We start from the raw sequence: 10,564 nt of genomic DNA on the forward strand, positions 1-10,564 counted from the left end.
TCAGGTACCACTTTGTTCCATTTCTTTGAATATGAGTTTACTATTCTAGTGCCTAATGTATATGCATTTCCGTATAAGATTCTCATGTTCCCGTATGTTATATGGCGGAAGCAAAATTTTGCTTTACTTTCCCTATTCCATACATTTTCTGTATCACGCTTCTGTTGATGAATTATATTAATATATACAACTTTTTTTTCGTACTTGCAAAAAAAACAATTCTACAATCTTTACCAAAAAATTTCAAAGCGCTGAATCTATATATACAATCAAAATTTGATTTTAAAAATTATTTTTTAACAAGAAAAACAATTAACCAAAAATAACTGGCTAAATTCCAACCAAAACCTCCCAAACTTACCCTAAACAAACCAGCGACCAAACTCACCACTTGGATTATAAAACAAAAACCGTAAACAATATTTTTTATTTATCTGGAAAAAAATGCATTTTACAGGTGTTCCCAACAAATTCATATACATCGCATGAGGGAATGGTATACACAAAACCAAACCGAAAAAATTGCAGATGTACAGACAAAATAGGTATTCAATCGGAGGTCTGGTCGTGTTGTGAGCTATGATTCCTCCTTTTGTTGTACTTAATCTTTATCCAACGCACGCCAGCTGAAGTTCCTGCTTTGGCCTTCTTTGCGCCTGTGCTTGCAGCAGATTTTGCCTTTCCAAACCCTGTGACCGCTACAGATTTCATTTTCTTATTATAATCTTCCAATTTGCTCTTGCTCTTTGCAGACCCATCAGAGCCAAAGTCATCGTTGCAATCCCACTGATCTGCCCACGTAAGTCCTGAAGAATTGCTAAATCCTGAAGAATTGTTGTACTGATGGTCGAACCAAGGTGCCATTTCACTGGATTTAACAGCCGTGGCCATTGAAAAAGTAACCTTGTCTTATCTTGAAATTCAGACTCAAACCCTGAGAATTGTGGATGGATACACAAAAATAGTAAATCAAAAGTCACTCACAGAATGTATATACCTCCCCGATGGGCGGATATATGAATATATATACACCCCTCAGAAACTTGTCGCTTCGTTCGTTGGGAGGGGGCGGCTACAAAAGTCATGCAGTGGACGAATAGAGGCTTCTAGTAATAGAAGCTTCTACAAGCTGCTTTGAAGAATGTTATTTGCGACGACGACCATGCTTGCGTGGCAAAAGCGGGGTATGACGTGGCATAGAAGGTAGTGGCAATGGTTTTCCTTCCTGTCATCGTCTCTTTGCATGGAGTTTTGAGAGGGTTTAAAACTATTGAATATAAAAATAGAAATGATGTGGTGGAAAAACTTAATCAGGAAAGAAATTCAAAGCAGACCTTCAATATGTTTATTTATTCTTAATATTTTCTACAGATATTTTTTAGAAATATCATTTAAAAAAAATTTTAGAAGTGTAGGTTTCAATCCTATATATTTGCAAATAATTTCTTTAAAATACATATATATATATATAATTATAATATGCCCTTACCGTAAAAATATATAGTTTTAATTTTATATAGAAATTATTTGTAAACAAATTTTTAAAATACATAAAAAAAAAACAAATATAACGGTCTCACCATAAAATATATAGAGAGATTTTTTTATAAAATCCAAAAAAAAAAAAATAGATTAATTTTTCATTATATTCTTTTCAATGTTACAATACATTATATACATACTGAAACATAAACCTCAATCCATTAACCCTGAATTAGAACATAATCGTAGTTCTCTTTATGATCTACAAATACTATGGGAAAAATTATTATGCCCAAAAAACCATACACAAAACCATGGGTAGATCTACCTACAATCCTTGGGTCTACCCCCCATCCTTGGGTCTGTCCAACCATTCGTAGTTCTCTTTATGATCTACAAATACTATGGGAAAAATTATTATGCCCAAAAAACCATACACAAAACCATGGGTAGATCTACCTACAATCCTTGGGTCTACCCCCCATCCTTGGGTCTGTCCAACCATTATTGGGTCCGCATAAATAAATAAAAATCTTGGGTGTTGCCCTGAAACCTATGTGGGGCGGGCTACCAACCGCGGCAGTACTTATCTCAATGTTACAGTGTGTGTTTCTAATTGTGGAAAGAATATAACACATACCGAAGCGTAGAAATGGGATGATATTCTAAATATTTTTATAATTTAGTATTCAGCGTTTTTGATTTGGTGGAAAGTGTGATTTGTTCTTATAAAGCAAATAAATAACTGATTAAGTAAAGATTAAATTTAAAGGAGGATCGTCCACAGGGTCTTGGATAGACATTGATCTGGTGCTTTGTTAAGACACTCATTCAAGTGAAGTCACTGGTTCAATTTCCTATCCCGGTCGGGGAGATATATTGGACATGATGAAGATGTAGTCCTGCCAAGCTTACAAACAAAAAAAATTAAAGGAGGATCATTAAAAAAAAAATCACAATCATTTTGGTTATATTTCACTGATTCTTAAAATAATTAAAACCTAATTAATAATCAATAAATAAATAAATATTTCAAATAGAAAATAATGACGATGATGGGAGCATACAAAGATAAGGGGAAGGATGGGATGGAGTACAGCTTTATGGAACTCTTATGACTAAATTTTCTATTGGGTTGACTAAAGGAGTTTAGATGCTTCGATCAATTCACATGTGCCAGTGAAATCATAACTATGGGTTGGATCTGATGGACAATGTGGATGTATTTTGCATGTGTTTATGAAAAGGGGAAAGAGTGGTGGATACTGATAGGTTCGAAAGTGGTGGTCACTATAGGTTCAAGGGTGTCGGGAACACAACGAAAAATTTAAATCCTTTTGAACATCGTATTTGGATAGTTGGAGAGAGACATTTTTGGGTATCAACCTCTGACAAAGATGATACTTTGGGACTTGACGTGGATTTTAATAGGGAGCTAAGGCATGAGGGACAAAGATGATACTTTGGGACTTGAAGTGAATTTTAATAGGGAGCTAAGGTAGGAGGGTCAAATCCCATAGGACATCGAGTTTAATATGAAGCACAAGGGAGCTAGGTTGGAAGCTCCATTCATAATCACTATAGATCTATGATCATGTAGCAATTATTACTCTCAACTATTAGATTGTGTGCTAGGGACCTCATAAGAAACTACTAGGGTTTTGATCTTAGATACTTTGTATTGCAAGAAATTACAACAGTGAAGAAATTTTGATTGTTAATGGGTTTTTGGGGAGTTACTTGGACATGGCAGAATTGGTAGGGTTTAAGGAGTCAACATCTATGACTCCTACGGGGAAGGATAAGCTAGTGGGCTCGAAGAAGAAGAAGACAGATAAGAGGAGGGAAGGCAATGTAAAGATAACGATTAAGGGAGGATCTAAAGGTTCAACATGTGCTAATCTATTTTGGAAGAGGATTCTTTTTTATCGAATCATGAGGATCTCAATTGCAAAGGATTTAGTTCGGGATTTGGTTACATATTCATCAGAAGAATATTTGGCTTATTGTTCATAATTTCATTTTTTAACTAGAGGTTGTCTTCCAATCGAAGGTTAATGTTATGAAGGTTTTAGAAGGGTGATGGGTCTGGCGTACTTTCCCTCTTAATCTTAAGCTAATGCATCCTTGTTTGGACCCAAGGAGGGAGGCGATGTTGACAACTCCAATCTAGGTGAAGCTTCCAAGGTTTCTCTTGGAGTTCCAAAAAAAATAAAAAATTATGGGGCCTACAAAACTATTTAGGGAAACATTGATGGTCAACCTATCTTACAAGTACTTTGTGTAGATATCAATGGTCATTAGAGAAATTTTGAGGTCTAAAATGAGCCTCCTAAGAAATATTATAAAATAATAGTGGAAATAATAAAATGAGATTAGATTACCTCATCAAGTTTTGGAGGGAAAAAAGAAAGAACTACTCTTTCAACTCGTATTTTCAACTTTTCTCCCTATGATTTTACTCAAATTTCGAGTAGGAGCACTCCATGGATGTAGAATTTAATTTTGCATCAAAGGAGTATCCATGTTGCATACTTTCAATGGACCCTACTACAGGAAAAATGTGAAATACATGAAAAGCATGATTACAACACATTTTTTTATGTATTTCACAGTTTCTGTGTAGCGGGGTTCATCGAAAGTATGCAACATGAGTACTCCTTGAATGAAAAATAAAATTTTGCATCCAAAGAGTGTTCCCACTTGAAATTTCAATAAAATATTAGGGAGATAAGTTGAAAATACGAGTTGAAAAAGTTTTTTTTTTTTTTTTTTTTTTTTTTTTTACATTTTTACTCCAAAAATGGTGAATCATCCCTCATGGTTGACATCACCATGTTGAATATTATTGATTCTTATAAAGTTGTTTTTTGTTGTACATTTTTGTTTTGAGACTCATTTTTTACCTCAAAAATTCTCTGATGGAAGGTCTTAGTGAACATTGACCTTTCTGAAGGTTAGAGCATAGATGTGGAGATAGGGCACTGTAAATACACTTAGTTACTAGATTACAAAACTGTTCCTTTCCACCATGTGAGGCATCATGTGATATGCCATATAGTGGAGGATTGTGACAAATAGATTTTAAAAAATATATGGAAAAGGAAAGACTATAGTTTTACTAGGAAACCAAAATAGTCAATTGGGAAGAAGCTTTGAGCCTTCCTGATATTACTATTAGGAGTCTCTTTTCTTTGACAGAGACCCCAAACTATTTGAGTTAGTTTGAGGCCAAATTGGAACATCAATCTAATTGTTTGGCCCTAATAGATTCAACAACTTGTGAAAGAAGATATGAGGCCTTGAAGAATTCAATTTAGTAGGATAAGGAGGTGACGAATTTACTCATAAAAGCTACTTGTTTGATGGAGTCTCAAGCCATCAAGGAGAATGAAAGTGGGACCTTAGGAGGAGGATTGATTGACCTAAATCTAGGAGTTAGGGAAGATTTGACATGAGATGTGGAAATTCTACCTAGAGGAGAAGAATACAAGGGTGTGATTGTCGATTCACCTTCTACCTTTGGTAAGTTTTGTATAAACATGATTGCCATCAATTATTTTATGCATGAAGGTGGAATTACAATTTTCAATGGGGAGACAAACGCCTCAGGGTCTCAGCCTTGCTTCCAAACTCCGAAGAATTCATCTCACTCCAGGCTCTTTGATGGGGAACTTTGCACATCAAAATAAAAACAACATTCTTCTGGGAATTTTGTAATGGAGGACTAGCCCAATTTTGGATGTACTCTTGGCGGTGGATGCCCAAGCTCTCTTCCCTTAATGATCTGGAACCGATAGCCATTATAATGGAATACCGAGGATACACTCAGGTCACTACGATGAAATGGGAGGCTCTGCGAAATCTCTTACAGCATCGGAAAATACAATTTTGTCTTTGCAACAAAAATAATGTTATTCCACAGTTGATTCGGTATATGTAGGAATAAATCGAGGTAGGAACAACTGATGTATTTGGGTTTTCTACTTAATTCAAGTTTTTAGCAGCTTAAATAAAAAAGAGTTGGTTAATTTTGATATTAGAATGATTTACCTATTTGTAAGATGTTGTCATGAAAAAATTTGTTATAAAATACTTTAAATGATTTGAAAAATATATGCTTATAATTAATATTAATTTAATTACTAATGTTTTATTTATGGTTAATTATGATATTTTTATATTAATTTAATTATTATTTCATATTAATTTAATATTATTTTATTTATAGTTAATTATGATACTTTTGTATGAATATAATTTCTTTTAAAGTAAGTTGAATTTAAGATAACGTTAATCTCAATATTAAAATAATCTACTCATTTGTGAAATGTTGTCATTTAAATCATTAAGTATATAGATATGTTTATTTTGGAATGGGACTTCCAAAATTTTAATTTAATTATCAATAATTATACATGTGTCTATTTTGGGATATGAATTCTAAAATTTTAATTTAATTATCAATAATTATTAGGTGGATTGTAGAGATTTAACATTAACTGAATATTCTAAAATATTTTTTGTAGAACTTGCAGATCAAAGGTTAAGATTTATCTCAAAAACAGTGATGCCCTTTCTACCTTTTTAATTAAATTGATCAATTAAAAAAAGTCTTATATGATAAGAAAACATATTTTCAAGTTAAAAATCTCCATTGTTAAACTTCATAATTAAGAATCTTGTTATTTATCTTTTCAGATGTGATGTATATATGTTCAACTCATATTAATTCTTTTAATAATAATAATATAGTTAATTTTTATGATTTTTAAAATTAACAATGTGATGTATCATGAGATAAATGTTTTAATGTTTATCATGGATTTTTACCAACCATTTAATTTATATGGTTGCCCTAGTTAATAGGTGGATGGTAGAGATTTAACCTCTATGGACTATCCACGTATTATTTTAGTAGTTAAGATAAAGGGTTAAGATTTATCAAAAGTAGTTATACATTTTTTCTTTTCAATTTAATTTAAACAATATTATAAAATAAAATTAAGATAAAATATATATATAATATTTTGGTTGTGAAATGAGTTATCAATTTTTAGGCATATGGTATTGATATGTTATGGTATTGTTACAAAGTCTATTTACAAGTTTAAAATCTCCATAATAAAGTGAGATGAGTCTTCACAGTTAAAAATTGTGTTACATATTTTTCTAATTGTACACCTATCTAATTTATATATTAATTTGTTTTATACTCAATAGTAATAATAATTTTTAAACAAAAATATAATTTAATTATTTTTTATGATTATTTTTAGTTTTAATAATATGAAATATAAAATGTATTATAAATAGTGTTTTGATCCATATTATAGATTGGTACATATCCATATTTATCAATAATTTAATTTACATAACAATATTGTCCCTATAAAAGATTTACAAATAATAAATAACTCATGTTATGCACATTAATTTCTAAATTCAAAAAAATAAAAAATAGATAATTAATCACGAATCAATTACAAACTTTTTAGTAGTCTATTTGTTATACATTTTGGAAGGTTTTTCAACATATTATTTGGTATAATTTAGTCAAAATTCGGCACGAATTTATTGAAATCACAAGTTTAAGCTATGAACTCTCCACAATCCGAGTACCCAAGTTTTTCAAGGTATTGAATCTATATATGCAACCAAAAATTGATTTTAAAATTTGATTTTAAACAATAAACATCAAGATTTAACCAAAAATAATTTGCCAAATTCCAACCAAAAACTCCAAAACTTATAATAAACAACCAAAATCACCACTTGGATTATGAAACAAAACCATAAACAAAAAAATTTATTTATCAGGAAAAAAACAAAACATTTTACACGTGTTCCCAACAGTTTCATATACAATGCGAGAGGGAAAGGCATACAAACACCCAAACTGAAAAAAAAAAAAAAAAAAAAAAAAAAAAAAAAAAAAAAAAAAAAAAAAAAAATGTACATATAAAACAGGTATTCAATCATATTGAATATTTGAAATCGGAGGTCTGATCGTGTTGTGAGGTATGATTCCTCCTTTTGTTGTACTAAATATTTATCCAACGCACGTCAGTTGAAGTTCCTTCTTTGGCCTTCTTTGTTGTAACCATCCTCCTCCTACATCTACCCAAGTAACCAACCAATCGGAGTAAGCATGCGAAGAGAGGCTATTATGATATGATTCAAGCTCCTTGGTGACCTTAAGGAAATGGAATCGACGGAAACACGTCGGCCATACCTTCTACATCAGCAACAACACCCCTAGGAGACATCCCAACCACTCAGGCAACCTACCCCTAGTTCTCACAGACCTTTTAGATCTCTTGACCTCTAGACATTCTCATGCTATGGGCATGCTAGCATCCAAGGACCTCTGGATACTCTCATAGGCCTACATGCCTGCGTCCAAGTACCTCTAGACTCTCTCACAAGCCTGCATGCCTGCGTCCAGGGACCTTTCCCAACAGACCTGTGCGAGTGTCCATGGAATTTAAGGCACTTTTCTAGTCCAGAATTTCAGCCACTACCCAGAACTTGTTATAACTTTCAAAATCCATCAAACACATGATGAAAACACTAATAAACCAAAAATCAACTTCAGGACTAGGCCTGGCCATCCCCAACCGGGACTGACATTCCGTCAAACACTTGGTATCAATGCAACCTATAAGTTTAGGATACAAGACAGAACATGAATCACTGAAAACTCTTATGAAACATGACAAGAAGGATCACCACCTTCTCCCTTGAACTGTGATGACATTAGTTAGGTCTTGCATCCATCATTTTAACAATTACACGTAAATACATGAAATAACCATGACATGAACCAGTCAATTAACCATGCTTATCACGAGCATAAAACCATGGAAATAACATAGGTATAACAACCGTTAAATCCACATATAAACAAGTACAAAAGTAATAGAACTTAGCTTTCATTAATCATAGGTAAATCTGACCAAGTTCAGGGCTTCCTTGTACTACTCGATCATAGACATGACTGAACCAAATATTTTTTTTAGTCGACCACCCCAATGCCATATTTCAAGCATGAATGTGGGATCTCGTGGATAAACCAATCCAAAAAAAGCAAGGGAATCTAGAGGTTAAACCATCTCCACCCTCACCAAACCGTGATCACACCAAAACCTATGCTCCAATCACAAAACTGAATCGAACTTGGAATGCCATCCAGAATCCATCACTATCTTTAAGGAATTTTCCATCTCCTTGTCTCTTAGGCTTTACCACAATCTAATCTCGGATCACCAGGCCCTAAACTGAGAGCAGTCTCTCAGGATTTACCATAATCCAGACCTAGATCACTAGGCCCTGAACAAAGACTCCTCCCTTAGGCTTTACCGTGTATCCCGCCAAAACTGGTCAAGGGATTCCTAGGCCTTTGGGAATGAAACTTGAGACCACCTTCGCCCCAGATTCTGAAATCCATCCGACGAATCCAAAGCTCAAAATTGAGATAAACATCCTAACACACCATGGCATCTGAAAAAGGCAAGGCTAGGATGAAAACCATTGTCATAACCCAGAAAAACCATGTCACCGATAACAAGAGAACCATACGCCAACATGCAAAGCCATGCATGTCAAAACCAACTAGGAAATCACACATGCAATATGTTACCTGCAAGTATTCCTGCTGAAGCTACATGATCTTGTTCTTCCTTGCTTGATCTTTGCTTCCCTTCCTTTCCCTTTTCTTTCTTTTCCTTCCTTGATCCAAAACTAGAGTGCTCCAAGAAAACTCCAAGTGACCAAGAGTGAGAGAGAGAGAGAATAATGAGAGAGCTCCAAAACTGAACTGACAAAAGGTTACCAACTGATCCACAGAAGCCTTTTTATTAATGGGACCTCTATTTTCTTCATTTTTTCCATTATTTTCCTTCATTTTACCTCCTCACATCCAACCTGTGACCTTTCACCTTACTTTTCTCCTAATTTCCTTTATTTTCATAATTAAACGTGCCAAAAATGCCTTTTTGCCTTTTAATTGCTTTTCCTTATCCTTTGCCAATTTCCTTAGCAATAAACACATCCAGTGATGCCCACTAGGATATCTTTGCCCAACATTCATATTGGAATACATGTCCCTTACCTGTGGTCATATTTTTTCCTTCATTACATGAACTTTTCCCCAGGGTTGTTACAGAACCCTTCCCCTTGGGGAACACTATCCTTAGTGTTAAACCACACCAAGACCTCAAAAAACCCACTTAAAAGAAAACATACTACCTATGGAGCTTTATAACTTAGCTCGTTGCAATATTTACAATGAAAGACCTGCTCAAAAGAAAAACGACATGACAAGATAACAACCATACCGCTTATTGGAGCTTTATAACTTAGCTCATAGCAGTGTTTACATCCATATATATATATATATATATATATATATATATATATATATATATATATATACCAAAACATCAAAAGAACATATGTCAAACATATACCACACATCAAACCAAGGATACATGGCCCGCATCTGATCTGTCATCTCCCATGTAGCCTCTTCGGGCCTAAAGTGCTTCCACTACACTTTAAATTTCTCTATGGATATTTTCCTGAGCATGAGATGCTTCCGCTTCAATATTCACTGAGGTTCTGGTTGGAACTCTCCTTCTTGATCCACCTGCAATAAAAACCAATCAATAGCATGATCAACATCCTTTATATACCTCTTAAGCAATGAAATATGGAAAACATCATGGACTTTCACTGTTGGAGGTAGTGCAAGTCGATAGGCCACTGGTCCAATCCTCTGAAGGATCTCTAAAGGCCTACAATAACATGGTCCCAACTTGGCACATGATCTAATCCTCAAAGAGATATTATTGGGCTTGATGCGCAAATACACATGATCCCCAACCTGAAACACTTTGAATACCCTATGTTGGTCTGCATAAATCTTCTGTTTCCTTTATATTCTTCTTTATAACTTGCATTTCATGTTCCATGTTTGTCAACATATCGAGTCCAACAAGTACCTTGTTCATAGGGTCACTCCGGTTGATGGGAGTATTACAACTCCACCCATACAATGCCTCGAAAGGACTCATCCTCA

General features: G+C 33.9%; 1 protein-coding gene across 1 annotated transcript; it reads right to left on the bottom strand.

The window, feature by feature from the left end:
- Window positions 1-391: 391 nt before the first annotated feature.
- On the bottom strand, window positions 392-1,027 carry LOC149263665 (uncharacterized). The gene has a single exon (XM_089388266.1). It carries the CDS (start codon window positions 889-891, stop codon window positions 550-552), a length of 342 nt encoding a protein of 113 aa, XP_089244392.1. The 5' UTR covers window positions 892-1,027; the 3' UTR covers window positions 392-549.
- Window positions 1,028-10,564: the final 9,537 nt, after the last annotated feature.

Source organism: Pinus tabuliformis, chromosome 6, assembly GCF_031772625.1.
Source record: "Pinus tabuliformis cultivar Carrire ecotype Pingquan chromosome 6, CPIR1, whole genome shotgun sequence".
NCBI lineage: Eukaryota > Viridiplantae > Streptophyta > Pinopsida > Pinales > Pinaceae > Pinus > Pinus tabuliformis.